At 41.5% G+C, this 16,554-nt stretch overlaps 1 protein-coding gene across 5 annotated transcripts in view; it reads right to left on the reverse strand.

The window, feature by feature from the left end:
* INVS (inversin) overlaps positions 1-16,554 on the reverse strand; it is a 156,689-nt gene that overhangs the window by 4,514 nt on the left and 135,621 nt on the right. For all 5 annotated transcript variants that reach the window (XM_023727460.1, XM_023727458.1, XM_023727459.1 and 2 more), the window contains one exon: positions 5,904-6,603. In XM_023727460.1, coding sequence (XP_023583228.1) covers positions 5,904-6,603 — 700 coding nt within the window. The remainder of the gene's footprint in view (positions 1-5,903; positions 6,604-16,554) is intronic.

A 16,554-nucleotide genomic window follows, 5' to 3' on the forward strand; every position in this document is an offset into this window, starting at 1 on the left:
GCATTGCGTGTTTGCTGAGGGAAGGAGGGGAGCCTGGGCTACACTGTGTGTCATGGATTGAATTATGTCCCCCAAAAAAAGTGTGTATCAATTTGGCTGCGCCATGATTCCCAGTATTGTGTGGTTGTCCTCCATTTTATGATTGTAATTTTGTGTTAGAGGATTAGGGTGGGATTGTAACACACTTACTAAGGTCACATCCCTGAGCCAATATAAAGGGAGTTTCCCTAGGGTGTGGCCTTCACCACCTTTTATCTTACAAGAGATGAAAGGGAAGCAATCAGAGAATGGGGACCTCATACCACCAAGAAAGCAGTGCTGGGAGCAGAGTGCGTCCTTTGGACCTGAGGTTCCTGCGCTGAGATGCTCCCAGACCAAGGGAAGATTGATGAGAAGGCAGACGACAGAGAAAGCATTCCCCGGGAGCTGACGCCCTCAATTTGGACTTCTAGCCTAGTGGATTGTGAGAAAATAAATTTCTCTTTGTTAAAGCCATCCACTTGTGGTATTTCTGTTATAGCAGTGCTAGATAACTAAGACACTGTCAAAGAAGCCAGCACTGTTGAGGGCCTGTTGAATACCAGGCACTTTTCCTATGATTAAGTCTGAAAAGAACTGTGAGGTAGACATTAGGAAGCTCAGAAAGGCTGAGTAACTTGCATAAGGTCACACAACCAAAGTCAGGAGGAGCCATTCAAACTCAGTGCTGCCTAGTGCTACAGTCAAATATTCCTAAGGACTTTGCATTCTGTACATGCTGGGGACTCAGAAGTTTTTAAGAAGATTGGCAAAGGTAAGAGCTGTGTTACTAAGATTGTTCTACTGAAGGGTGGAGCTTGGAGTGGAGAGAAGGGAGGGGCAGGGGGATGATGGCTATATTCACACTGAGTGTTTATTTGATGGTTTCTATCTCCCTTAGCTGTCATTCATATGTTCCCAAACTGCTTATTGAACACAACTGTTTTGGAGCCTCCAAGGAAAGCTGCATCAGCATTCATTATCTGGAGCCACGTTAACTCCTGGTGGGCCTCTAAGGAGCTGCAGAGAGCAGCAGCACTCATGCCTGGCTGAGCCACATTTTAGAACACACCTAACAGGAAACCATCTTCCTAAACCTGCCAAAACCTTGCAGTGCTTGATTCAGTCTCATCCTTCCTTCCCCAAAGGTTGATTTCAGTCAGCCTACACAATTCTTCCCTTCTTTTCCTTGAGAGAGAGAAACCAGGGCATCCCTCTACTAGAATAGGTACCACATGTCCAAAAAGCCAACTATAGAGAAAAACGAGCGTGATGGGACAATACTGTTTCAGAGTTCACTTTCTTCTGTGTGAGATGCTGTGAGTCTTCCATACCCTCTTGTGGGCAGAGAACTCACTAGGAAGCTCAGGTATTGCTGAAGCTGTTAGTAGCCTTGGCTTTCAGTGGGCACAGCCTCCACCTAATCGACTGTGGTATAGAGACTGTGAGTCTGTGTCCAGGTGACATAATGGTTCTGGTGTTCAGAGGAACATCCTCTATACCCTCATTCTTGAGAACACCCACTGCTGGTTTGCTGAGAATCCTAACACACCCTGGGCTCTCCTATCCTTATTTACCTGAGAAAAGTCAAGTCTGGACTGGTAATAAAGCTCACACTTCATTTTAAGACTGCTTCGTTTTCTCAGGGCCCAAAGTTCACTCCATCCCTGTGTATTTTCCAGTCTCCCCTTCTCCATCCTTGACTTGTCTCCTATAACGATAGCCTGCATTTACTGAGCACTTACATGCCTGTTCCCTATCCCATCCCTTGGTGCTCCTTAGGTTTGTTAGCAGATACAGTCCCAGGACAGCACGTTGGGCTCCTTTAGTTAAAACGGAAGATGTACAAGGATATGACAATTAACAAAAGTGTTTTCAACATCACAGACATGTGACTTTCTACAATGAGCAGCATCCCAGAAGCACTTTGGGAGTCAGTGTCCCCAGGCCTCGGAGTTGCACAATAGCTGGGCCAGAGGGGGCCTGTATAATTGCCTTCCCAGATGGGTACATTAGACTATGAGCCTACTGTTCTTGGGAAGAAAGACTGAAGGCTCATTGTCTACTATGGACACTTACTGACAGGACCTGTCAGCTTCTGACTCTTCAAAGGAGTCAAAGAACAGACTGTCTAAGGGGAAGGCATTTTAGCTAGGGAGCAGCTGTGGGGCCTGACGTTGTAAACCTTGCTGGCTTGTTTAGATCCTAGATTTCAGCTGAAATACCTAACAAAAAGCTCCTCTAGAATGGCAGCCAGTGCACATCCTGAAAGAACTCTCCAAGGAGGGAGAGCCATGACCATTCCAGTCTGTGGCTTCAGAGCAGGGCTTCGAACTGGTTCTTTGAGGTTCAGTCATGGCTAATGAAGTGAAACCCAAATGGACGCAAATTTTTAAAATGTCGGTGAATCAGAATGATAAGTGGAACAGGAAAAATTATGGGTTGAAGCCCTGCTAGAAACTTAATATCCCACTTACAAAACAAGGGCAGCATGCATGTTGCATAGCAAACAAATCTCTTGACCGGCAGAGTTGGAAACAGCAGTGCTCCTGCTCTGCTCAAAGATGGCAGCCGACTGCACCACTTTGAATGTGTGTTGCTCTCCACAGTCCTGGCAATAATCCAGTCTCCTGCATCAGGCTTCTAAAAGGGCTCAGTATGCCTCTTCCGAGTCTCCCATTCCAGGGCTTCAACCTGTAATTTCTCCCATTCTGGTTATCATGCCAGTTCACCCAAATTTTAAAAATTCGGGTCTGTTCTGGTTTTGCTTCATCGGCCATGACTGAACTGCACAGAATGGTTGAAGCTCTGCTTCAGGAGCAGACTCAGCACAAAGCCCAGTGCTGTCACCTTCAAACTCTGTAACATCGGTAAGTTAACTAACTCTTCCATGCCTCCGTTTCCTCATCTGTAGAATGGGGATAAGAACAGTACCTACCTCAAAGGGTTGTTGTGAGGATTAAATGAATTAATACATATAAAACTACTTAGAACAGTACCTGGCACAAGTGCTTAATAAATGCTAACTGCTAGTATTAAAAATAGTAACAACATCACCCTGCTCCTGATGGTTACCTTGACATGTAAGCCACCATCCAGGCAGCTCTTCTTGTCCAGTCTTTTCTGAGGTGAAGAGCAAAAGACCTGCCTCCAACTACATTATCCTGACCACAGCAAGAACTTTCTTAATAATGTAAGGGAAAGACGCTTGGGTTTGAGTGAGACAGAGGTTCAAGTGCTGGATCCGTACCCCTAGGACAAGTGGGGAAACTAATCCCTGTCATGACTGCTTCCTAGTGTGGTTGGGAGATCAAATGGATCATGCATGAGACAAGATTTTGTAAACGACCAGGAGCTTGACCAGAGAAAACACTGCAAAGGCTATGCAAGCCCAACTGGATCACCTGGGGATGAGAGAGGCAGTCCTCACAAGAATCTCTCTTGTTCTCTCTCTCTTCCAATATTAGGGTTCTTTCCAGCTCCTTTTTCTCCTGTACTTGCAGTGATTTGTTTGCTTTTTCTCCATCAATCTTCTCTACAGAGAAGGCCACATGAGTCCCATCTGTCAGGTATGGGTTCAATCCTTCCTTGGGCACTGGTTATCATTTAAGGCCTGATCTAAAATTAGACCCTCCTGGACTCCATGGCAACGGGTTTGTTTTTTGATGTTGTTGTTTGGTGCTTACAGAAGGAGCCCTGGTGGCACAGTGGTTGAAATGCTTGGCTGCTAACTGAAAGGTTGACAGTTTGAAACCACCAGTTGCTCCGCAGGAGAAAGATGTGGCAGTCTGCTTCTGGAAAAATTTGTTGTTAGGTGCTGTTGAGTTGGTTCTGACTCATAGTGACCCTATGTACAACAGAACGAAACACTGCCTGGTGCTGTGCCATCCTCACAATCATGTTTGAGTCCATTGTTGCAGCCACTGTGTCAATCTGTCTCATTGAGGGTCTTCCTCTTTTTTGCTGACTCTCTGCTTTACCAAGCATGATGTCCTTCTCCAGGAACTGGTTCCTCCTGATAATGTGTCCAAAGTACATGAGACAAAGTCTTGCCATCCTCTCTTTCGAGGAGCATTCTGGCTGTACTTCTTCCAAGATAGGCTTGTTCATTCTTCTGGCAGTCCATGGTATACTCAATATTCTTCACCAACACATAATTCAAAGGCATCAATTCTTCTTCAGTCTTCCTTATTCATTGTCCAGCTTTTGCATGTATATGAGGTGACTGAAAATATTATGGCTTGGGTCAGGCGCACCTTAGTCAAAGTGACATCTTTGCTTTTTAACACTTTAAAATACTTTTTAACACTTCGCAGTGGATTTGCCCAGTGCAATACATCGTTTGATTTCCTGACAGCTGCTTCCATGGGCGTTGACTGTGGATCCAAGTACAATGAAATCCTTGACAACTTCAATATTTTCTCCTTTTATCATGACATTGCTTATTGGCCCAGTTGTGAGGCTTTTTGTTTTCTTTATGTTGAGGTGTAATCCACATTGAAGGCTGTATGTAGTCTTTGATCTTCATCAGCAAGTGCTTCAAGTCCTCTTCACTTTCAGCAAGCAAGGTCGTGTCATCTGCATATGCTACATTCTTCTTCATATGGTCCAGCTTCTTGGAAAGATTTACAGCCTTAGAAACTGTATGGGGCAGTTCTACTCTGTCCTATAGGGTTGCTGTGAGTTGGAGGTGACGCAATCACAAAAGGTTTGGTTTGGTTTTAGTTTCGTGCTTACAGTGTGAAGGAGACTGAGATATGAGAAAGCTCTTAGCAAGAGATGCCTCAAGTCCTCTTATAATTACTCCCTGGGAGCATTTGTCTCTACCACCAGACATTGTCCCATATCTTAGGAGAGCCTCCACATGCACTCCCAGTACCCACTCATATTCTGAGCTTGGTAGTTGCTCAGAAAGATTTTTGCAATAAATTTTTCAGGTAGTCCTGTATACTCAGGCCTTGGTTTACGTGTTTGTGGTATGATTAATCCCTGAGTAGTGAAGACATAAGAAGAAAAATAAAATATGTATGTAGTGCTTTACAGTTTGCAAAACATACACAGTTCTCATTCCAGCAACCTGTCTGTATAAACAGGACAGGTGCAGCAATTGTTAAATCCCACTTACAGCTGAGGAAACTGAAGGTCAGGGAAGCCAAGTGATTTGCCTAAGGTCAGACAACCTGTCAGTGCTTCATCTGAAACTCCAGCTTCCTGGTTACAAATCCTTTACACCATGCTATTTTGGGCACTTTCCCATCTTTCTTGGCAAAACACCTCCCAAATAGCTCATGCAAGTAAATTACTAGGATCTATACGTGTGTGACCCATAGGGTTTTTACTGGCTAACTTTTGGAAGTAGATCACGAGCCCTTTCTTCCAAGTCTTAGTCTGGAAGCTCCACTGAAGCCTGTCCACCACAGGTAACCCTGCTGGTATTTGAAATACTGGTGGCATAACTTCCAGCATCATAGCAACATGGAAGCCACCACAGTATGACAAACTGATAGAATATTGTCCAATATACAGCTGGCAGATGAACCCCCAAGTTAGAAAGCACTCCAAATACACAGTGGCTACAACAATGGACTTGAGCATATCAATGATCATGAAGATGGCATAGGACCAGACAACGTTTTGCTCTGTTGTACACAGGGTCACTATTAGTTGGAGCCAACTCGAAGGCAACTAATAACAAAACGTGTGGATTTGATGGTTGTTGTTAGATGCTGTCACGTTGATTCCAACTCATAGTCACCTAAAATTGACCTTGTCATGCCACCACATAGAATTTACTGGGAGAACATCAAAGAGAACAGGAAGTGTCCTGCTAGAGGCATCAAGGGCAACCAAAGAACCAAAGCTGCCACAGCACCCCATCCTCCTACCTTCTCCAGGCACGCTGGATGATTGTTGCTGCCTTGTTCTTTTTTCGAAACAGCTCTTTCCTGCTTCTTTCTTTCTGGATTATCTGCAGCCGGAGCTCTACGGGGAGAAGGTCAATATTCACACTCTGTCCAGAGAGGAGACCAGGTGGTGGATCAGTCTCCTTGGACACTGTGGATGTCCCCAGCTTCCTGGGCCCTGATCTCACCACCTCTGTGCTCTGTGGCAAATCTGAGTACACCCCTCCTGCGAGCTTGTCCTGTGTCACTTTGTTTCTTGATGCTCGATGATGGAGATGATTCTGCCCAGCATGGAGCACCTCCCCCTTGGCACTGCCAGGCCGGCTAGAACCAGCTGGGGAGCACCTTGCTCCTTTGGGCTCTTGACCACGCATTTTCTGAGGGGCATACTTGGGCTTGGGCACTGTATCACGCCGCCTGTTGGCCTTCCCATGGCAGTCCTGCTGTGGAAGGCTTGCAGCTGCTCGAGTGGGATCGTCTCCTTTCTCACCAGGCCCCACCTCCCTGATGCAGCAGGGCTGCTTCAAGAAGCCTTTCCCCTTTTCACACTGCTGCTCGCCAACTGTCTGAACTCTAGGCTTCTCAACAGAGGAGACTTCTGGATGCCTGATTCCATCATTGCTTTCACTGGGGTTGAAGTGTACACAGGCAGATCGGCTTTTAGAATGTTCTCTGGATATTTCTGAAGAGACAAGAGAAAGGGGGAAAAATATTTATTGCCCAAAATTTGCACGGTAAGGCAATTTTGCTCATTTGTTCACATAAAATACTCAGACTTGACCTATAGTATCACCATGAGAGTGGTGATTATAACTAGGAAAAAAATGCTTAACTCCTCTATTTCCAGCAATGTGGTAGGTTAGATAACCTGAAAGGTTTCCTACTATGAGTGACTAATGCTGACTAAAATATGATAAACATCCTTTAAAAAGCACAGTCATGCTTTCAAAAAAAAAAAAAAGGAAATCTCTAGGGACCAAAAACAAAGAGAAAACTGAAAATCAGATCAATATGTGTATGTGCTGCTCCAGTGGCTGTCTAGGCAGGTGGTGGTGGTGGCGTGGGCAGCATTTGGTCTTAGTAAATATCTGGTTGTGTTCTGACACTCTGGTAAGAACAGAAAATGAGACCATGCTGAGAAAAAGTTAATTAGAACCAGGCTGTGTCTGGAGCCAGCACTCTTAAAGGGATAGCCACTATACTTGGGAAATAACAGACAACATAAAAAAATCTGCTTGCAAGCTCTGGGAAATAGGGAAGTTAATTTCAGCCTAGGCTCTGGGTAGGGTAAACAGTCTCCCAGGAGACTTTGAACACAAAGCCCTGAGCCTCACATGGTTTTGGTATTCATTTATTCTCAACTCATGGGAGAAATGAATATAAAAACGGACCTCAGAATGGTGGTATCCCAAGATGTCTAATAGAAACAAACAAAATATGGCATGCCCTCAATCTACAATGCACAGATAGGGTCATTCTGAAAAATGACCTCACAGTCCAAAATGATAAAACACACATGAGGAAACAGTCTACCATGAGCAACTGTTGGCAGACACAGACAACAAGATTAGATCCCCAAGAACTTCAGCTAATAGAACAGCATATATACATACACACAATGACTAACACATAGAAGAAAAATGAAAAACTATGAGAAAATAATAAATATATTTCAAAAAGAACCAAATGCAACATTTAAAATGAAAAATTTAGTCTGAATATAAACACAATGAAAGGAGGCGAGGCCAAGATGGCAGAACAGTCAGATGCTTCATGTCATCCCTCTTAAGCAAAGACTCGAAAAATCAACTGAATTGGATATATATGACAATCTAGGAATGCTAATCATCAAAGACAAAGCTGAAGAATTGGACTGAGCGCCAGGTGGAAGGAGAGAGAAAAACAGCGGAAACGGGGAACCACACATCATGGGATCACCAGTGTCTTACTAGCTAAATCTGTGTAGCTAACACGGGCTGAGGCAAGCAACATCCCAAGCCGAAACACACCCCATTTGGTGCAGCCCTACACATCGTCCCCCACTGCAACCAGAGACTTGTGCCTGGTCCGAACCCCATCCAGCCCTGCACACCTATGACTGTAGGTGACAGTCTCCATATCACGTGCCTGGTGACTGACGACCTGAGAACCTGTACCCCGAACAACTGTACTCCTGCAAGAACAGTGAACAGACTCCTGGGCTCACATACCTAGTAGCTGCTCGATCACCTGGAGACAGGAGATAAGAGCTTCAACGACGCCAACAACCAAAGTAACACACATGCCCAGCCTACTTGGACATATTAAAACAAAACAAAACTACAGGACACAGTAAACAAAACTACAATAAATAAATAAATATAACTGACTGATGCCTTGGAGACAACAGTCAATATCAAATCACATAAAGAAGCAGGAAAAGATGACTCCAGCAAGCAACCAAAATAAAGAGCCAGAAAACCTTCCAGAGGAAGATAAGGCAACGGAACTACCTGATAAAGAATTCAAAAGTCTAATATACAGAGATCTCCAAGAGATCAGGAAGGAGATCAGGCAAAACACAGACCATGCCAAGGAACACACAGGCAAAGCAATAGAAGAACTCAGGAAAACAATACAAGAACAAAACAACAGAATAGACAGGCTGCTATAGTCAGTACAGAAACAGCAAGTAGAAATCCAAAAGATTAATAATAAAATTTCAAAATTAGAGAAATCAATCGGTCATAGGAGCAGAATTGAGACAATGGAAGTCAGAATTAGTGAGATTGAAGATAAATCCCTGACACCAATATGTTTGAGGAAAAATCAGAAAAATGAATGAAAAAAAAAGAAAGCCTAAGAATTATGTGGGATACTATCAAGAGGAAAAACCTACGAGTGACTGGAGTATCAGAACAGTGGGGGATAGTGGAAAACACAGAGATAATTGTTGATGATTTGCTTGCAGAATACTTCTCTAATATCATGAAAGGTGAGAAGATATCTATCCAAGAAGCTCAACAAACCCCATTCAGGATAGACTCCGAAAGAAAGTCACCAAGATGTATCATAATCAAACTTGTCAAAACCAAAGACAAAGAAAGAATTCTGAGAGCGGCTAGGGATAAATGAAAAGTCACCTACAAAGGAGAACCAATAATACTAAGCTTAGATTACTCAGCAGAAACGATGCAGGTAAGAAGGCAATAGCATGACATGTATAAAGCCTTGAAGGAAAACAAATTGCCAGCCAAGAATTATATATCCAGCAAAACTGACTCTCAAATACGACGGCAAAATTAGGTCATTTCCAGATAAACAGAAATTAAGGAGATTTGTAAAAAACAGACCAAAATTACAAGAAATATTAAAGGGAGTCCTCCAGCTGGAGAACCAACATCAGACAACAATCCAAGACTAGGACACAGTACAGATCAACTAGATATCAATCCAGATAGGGAATTCACAAAAACAAATCAAAGTTAAAAGACTGAAAATAGGTAACCAGATACATCAATATGTAAACGATGACAATGTCAAAACAAAAAAGAAGGAATAAACAGTGTAGACATAGAACTTCCACATGGAGAGGGAAGTCAAGGTGATATCAAGAAATAAAAGACTGGCTTAAGCTTAGAAAAATAAAGGTAAATTTCAAGGTAACCACAAAGGAAGCTAACAAACCTACCCATCAAAAGAAAAAAGAAAAACATAAAGACTCAGCAAACAAAAAGCCAACAATATTGAAAGAGATGAAAAGAAAATACATAAAAAGAATTCAGTACAGAAAATTAAGTGAAACAAAGAAACTGTCGAAACCACACACACAAAAAAAATCAAAATGAGAGCAGTAAACCCATACCTATCAATTACACTGAACGTATGGCCTAAATGCACCAGTAAAAAGACAGAGAGTGGCAGAATGTATTAAAAAAACACAATCCATCTATCTGCTGTCTACAAGAGACACACCTTAGACACAAAGACATAAACAAACTAAAACTCAAAGGATGGAAAAACTATATCAAGCAAACAATAACCAAAAAACAGCAGGAGTGGCAATATTAATCTCCTATAAAATAAATTTTAAAGCAAAATCTGCCATAAAGGATAAGGAAGGACACTATATAATGACAAAAGTGTCAATATACCAGGAGGACATAACCATAATAAATATATACGCACCCAATGACAGGACCCCAAAATACATAAAACAAACTTTAACAGCATTGAAAAGACAAATAGACAGCTTCACAGTAATAGTAGCAGACACTTCAACACACCACTTTCAGTGAAGGACAAAACATCTAGAAAGAAACTCAGTAAAGATACAGAAGATCCAAATGCCACAATCAACCAACTCGATGTCATAGACACGTACAGAACATTCCACCCAACAGCAGCAAAGTATACATTCTTTTCCAAAGCACATGGAAAATTCTCCAGAATAGACCACATTTTAGGCCACAAAGCAAGACTTAACAAAACCCAAAACATCAAAATAATACAAAGTATCTTTTCTGATTATAACGCCATATAAATAGAAATCAATAAAAGAAACAGCAAGGAAAAAAAAAATCAAATACATGGAAATTGAATAACACCACCTTGCTTCAAAACTACTAAGTAACAGAAGAAATCAAGGATGTTATCATGAATTGAACTGTGTCCCCCAAAAATATGTTTATCAATTTGGCTAGGCCATGATTCCTAGTATTTTGTGATTATCCACCATTTTGTCATCTGATGTGATTTTCCTATGTGTTATAAATCCTATCTCTATGATGCTGATGAGATGGGATTATCAGTAGTTATGTAAACTCAATCTACAAAATTAATCTACAATTTAAGCCAATCTTTTTTGAGATATAAAAGAGAGCGAGCAGAGAGATAGGGGGACCTTATACCACCAAGAAAGTAGAGCTAGGAGTGTGTGTCCTTTGGATCTGGGGTCCCTGCACTCGAGAAGCTCCTAGACCAGAGGAAGACTGAAGACAAGGACTTTCCCCCAGAGCACAGAGACAGAAAGCCTTCCGCTGGAGCTAATGCCCTGAATTCAGACTTCTAGTCTACTAGACTGTGAGAGACTAGACTGTTTGTTGAAGCCATCCATTTGTGGTATTTCTGTTACAGCAGCACTAGATGACTAAGACAGATGGAATAAAAAATTCACAGAATCACACAAAGCCGACAGCCAACATCATTCGTAACAGAGAGAGACTGAAAGCATTCCCCTTGAGAATAGGAACTAGACAAGGGTGCCCTTTATCACCACTCTTATTCAACATTGTGTTGGAAGTCCTAGCGAGAGCAATAAGGCAAGAAAAAGAAATAAAGGTCATGCAAATTGGTAAGGAAGAGGTAAAACTATCACTATTCGCAGATGATATGATCTTACACAGAGAAAACCCCGAAGAATCCACAAGAAAGCTATTGGAACTAATAGAAGATTTCAGCAAAGTAGCAGGATACAAGATTAACATACAAAAATCAGTTGGATTCCTCTACACCAACAAAGAGAACTTTGAAAAGGAAATCATCAAATCAATACCATTTACAATAGCCCCCAAGAAGATAAAGGACTTAGGTATAACTCTAACCAGGGACATAAAAGACCTATACAAAAAAAAAAAAAAAAAACTACAAAACACTTCTGCAAGAAACCAAAAGAGATCTACATAAGTGGAAAAACATACCATGCTGATGGACAGGAAAACTCAACATTGTGAAAATGTCAATTCTACCCAAAGCAATCTAGAGAACAATGCAGTCCTGATCCAAATTCCAACAGCATTCTTTAATGAGATGGAGAAACAAATCACCAACTTTATATGGAAAGGGAGGAGGTCCCAGATAAGTAAAGCATTACTGAAGAAGAACAACAAAGTGGGAGGTCTCATACTACCTGATTTTAGAACCGGTTATACAGCCTCGGTGGTCAAAACAGCCTTGGTACAGGTACAACAGACACATAGACCAATTGGAACAGAATTGAGAAACAAGATCTAATCCATCCACCTACAGTCACCTGATCTTCAACAAAGGTCCAAAGTCCACTAAATAGGGGAAAAGACAGTCTCTTTAACAAATGGTGCTGGCGTAACTGGATGTCCATCTGTAAAAAAAAAATGAAATAAGATCCATACCTCACAGCACACACAAAAACTAACTGAAAATGGATCGAAGACCTAAATATAAAATCTAAAACAAGAAAGATCATGGAAGAAAAAAGAGACAATGCTAGGGGCCCTAATATACGGCATAAATAGGATACAAATCATAACTAACAATGTACAAACACCAGAAGAAAAACTAGATTAACTGGGAGCTCCTAAAAATTAAACCCTTATGCTCATCAAAATACTTGATAAAAAGAGTAAAAAGAGAACCTACAGACTAGGAAATAATTTTTAGTTATATCAGACAAAATCTACAAAATACTGCAACACCTCAACAATAAATAGACAAATAATCAAATTAAACAATGGGCAAAGGATATGAACAGACACTTCAGACATTCAGGCAGCTAACTGACATAAGGAAATGCTCACAATCATTAGCCATTAGAGAGATGCAAATCAAAAGTTCATTGAGATACCATCTCACCCCAATAATACTGGCACTAATCCAAAAAACACAAAATAACAAATTTTGGAGAGGTTGTGGGGAGACTGGAACTCCTATGAACTGCCGGTGGGAATGTAAAATGGTACAACCACTTTGGAAAGCTAGAAATAGAAATACCATGTAATTCAGCAATCCCACTCTTAGGAATATACCTTAGAGAAATAAGAGCCGTCACATGAATACACATATGCACACCCACGTTCATTGTAGCACTGTTCACAACAGAAAAAAGATGGAAACAACCTAAATGCCCATCAACAGATGAATGGATAAACAAATTATGGTATATACACATGACAGAATACTATGCAACAATAAAGAACAATGATGAATCTGTGAAACATCTCACAACATGGATGAATCTGGAGGGCATTATGCTGAGTGAAATAAGTCAGTCACAAAAGGACAAATATTGTATGAGACCACTATTATAAGAACTCAAGAAAAGGTTTACATACAGAAAAAAGCATTATTTGGTGGTTACCAGGGTGGGGAGGGTGGGGAGGGTGGGAGAGGGGAAATCAGTACCTAAATGTAGACAAGTATCACCTTCGGTGAAGGGAAGGAAAACAATATAGGGGAAGTCAGCACAACTGGACCAAAGTAAAAGCAGAGAAGTTTACTAGATACATAACATTTTGAGTGACTGAGAAGCTGGGGCTGGAGCCTGGGGACCACAGTTTCAGGTGACATCTAGGTCAACTGGCATAACATAGTTCATGAAGAAAATGTTCTACACCCCACTTTGGTGAGTAGTGTCTGGGGTCTTAAAAGCTTGCGAGTGGCCATCTAAGATACAACTACTTGTCTCTTCCCCTCTGGAGCAAAGGAGAGTGAAGAAAACCAAAGACACAAGGAAAATATAAGCCCAAGGGACTAAAGGACCACAGGAACCAGAGACTCCAGCAGCCTGAGACCAGAAGAACTAGATGGTGCCCAGTTACCACTAGTGACCACTCTGACAAGGATCACAACAGAGTCCCAGACAGAGCAGGAGAAAAATGTAGAACAGAATTCAAATTCACTTAAAAGGACAAGACTTACTGGTCTGACAGAGACTGAAGGAACCCCTGAAACTGTGGCCCCCTACTCTGCTAACCTAGAACTGAAACCATTCTGGAAGCCCACTTTTCACACAAAGATTAGACAGGCCTATAAAACAAAAATAACGCACCTGAGGAACATGCTTCTTAGTTCAATCAAATAGATGAGCCCAAATGGGCAACTCCTGTCCAAAAGCAAGACAAGAAGGCAGGAAAAGACAGCAAGTGGACGAATGGACACCAGGAACCTGGGGTGGAAAGGGGGAGCACGCTGTCACATTGTGGGGATTGCAACCAATGTCACAAAACAATATGTGTATAATTTTTTTTTATTGTGCTTTAGATGAACATTTACAGAGCAAATTAGTTTCTCATTAAACAATTAATACACATATTGTTTTGTGACATTGGTTGCCAACCTCGTGACGTGTCAACATTCTCCCCTTCTTGACCTTGGGTCCCCATTTCCATTCGTCTGGCTTTCCTGTCCCCTCCTACCTTCTGGTCCTTGCTCCTGGGCTGGTGTGCCCATTTAGTGTTGTATATATGGTTGAGTTATGTGTGTTATTGTTTGTTTTATGGACCTGTCTAATCTTTGGCTGAAGGGTGAACCTCAGGAGTAACTTCAATACTGAGTTAAAAGCATGTCCAGGGGCCATACTCTTGGGGTTTTCTCCTGTCTCTGTCAGACCAATAAGTCTGGTGTTTTTTTGTGAGTTAGAATTTTGTTCTACATTTTTTTCCAGCTCTGTTCGTGACCCTCTATTGTGATCCCTGTCAGAGAAGTCGGTGGTGGTAGCTAAGCACCATCTAGTTGTGCTGGAGTCAGTCTGGTGGAGACTGTGGCAGTTGTGGTCCATTAGTCCTTTGGACTAATTTTTCCCTTGTCTTTGGTTTTCTTCCTTCTCCCTTGCTCTAGTCGGGCTGGGACCAGTGGAGTACCTTAGATGGCCGCTCACAAGCTTTTAGATCCCAGACACTACTCACCAAAGTAGGATGTAGAACATTTTCTTTATAAACTATGTTATGCCAATTGACCTACATGTCCCCCGAAACCATGGTCTCCAGCCCTCAGCCCGGTAATTCAGTCCCTCAGGGAGTTGGATGTGTCTATGAACATGTGTATAAATTTTTGAATGAGAAATTAACTTGAGTTGTAAACTTTCACCTAAAGCACAATTTAACAGACACGCACACACACAATGAAAGAACTTCTGTAATGGCAAAATTCAGGCATACTCTCTACTGAGGACAACAGAAAAGCCTGACAAAATATTACAAACCACCTGCTTGAAGGCATCAAAGAGTTAACAAGGCATGAAAAGATTGTGTGACCAAGAACCAGAAGAATCTGGTAACCCAGAGAGTTGAGCAAGGCATTTGGGGCTGTATCTCCCTAGAGGAATTAGTTCCCTGAGATTTGGGGGATAATACTTGATGAATAAGGCCTGCCAAGAAGGGTCCTTTCAGATTGTGACCCTGGAGGGCTATACCATAGGAGAAACAGTGAGCTGGAAGTAGAATGACTTTTGCAGGGACTGAAGCCCAGCTTCGTGTCATCTAGTTCTGGACATTGAATTAAGGTGATCTTGGATTGCTAGTGTTCCTAACTGCCTGCCAGAATCCAGTATAAATCCTCTCTAGAGAAAGATAATATCATCCTAGGCTTTAAGTTATTTTTATAATTTTTTCATATTCAATGTTAAGCACTCAATCAAAAGCACACAGGCTGTCTTAGTTATCTAGGGCTGCTGTAACAGAGATAGCACAAGCGGATGGCTTCAACAAACAGAAGTTTATTCTCTCACAGTCTAGTAGGCTAGAAGTCCAAATTCAGGGTGTCAGCTCCAGGAAAAGAGTTTCTCTCTCTGTCGGCTCTGGAGGAAGGTCCTTGTCATCAATCTTTCCCTGGACTAGGAGCTTCTCAGCACAGGGACTCCAGGTCCAAAGGATGCATTATTCTCCTGGCTGTTGTTTCTTGGTGATATGAGGTCCCCTTGTCTCTCTGCTCACTTCTCTCTTTTATATCTCAAAAGAGATTGGCTCAAGACACAATCCAATCTTGTAGATTGAGTCCTGCCTCATTAACATAACTGCCGCTAATCCCATCTCTTGAACATCATAGAGACAGGATTTACAGCACATAGGAAAATCACATCAGATGACAATACTGGGAATTGTGGTCTAGCCAAGTTGATACACATATTTTTGGGGGATACAATTCAATCCATGACATGGGCAAAAAGACAATATGATTAAAAGAGAGATAGAAGTAGAGGTAGAGAAACAATAGAAAATAGAAATAACAAACAATAGAAACAGACACACAGATTATCCACATAATCTGTTTGCAGAAACAGACTTTAAGGTAATTATTCTTAAATGCAAAAGCATATTGAAGGTATGCTATTCTTCATGTAATATAAGTATATATGCTCATTTCTGCAACAGAAATACAGAAGACTAAACCAGAAACTAAAGACATTGGTTACCTATGGGGATGGGGTAGGAAAGGGGTAGAAAGAAGAGGGAAATGGGAATGGGGTAGTAGGAATGAGGAAGGAGTGATATTTCTCTTGAGTATACCTTTTTGTATAGCTCTGACTCTTAGAACTATTATACTGTTTCACATTCACCAAAAAATAAACAATTAAAATCAACCAGGATATGGGAAGAACCCAAAATGTACTATAAACAAATGAACCTAACAGTGTTACAAATGAATAAAATAACCACACTGAAGTGGATGAGTAACTTTGTAAAACCGTACTTTGATTGAAAACAGGCAGTCCCCAGGTTACGAACATACATCCAACTTATGTACTACCTGTAGTTATGAACCAACCCCCACAAAGGCTATTATATTAAAAATTTGAGGTACATAACAATAGTTCATAATAACAAACAGGTGCTACTTTGCGATGTGCATCAAAACGTTATTATTATTATTAATGTATTATTATGTTAAAGAGTTTTAGTAT

The sequence above is a fragment of the Trichechus manatus genome, unplaced genomic scaffold (genome assembly GCF_000243295.1).
Source record: "Trichechus manatus latirostris isolate Lorelei unplaced genomic scaffold, TriManLat1.0 scaffold00016, whole genome shotgun sequence".
Lineage (NCBI taxonomy): Eukaryota > Metazoa > Chordata > Mammalia > Sirenia > Trichechidae > Trichechus > Trichechus manatus.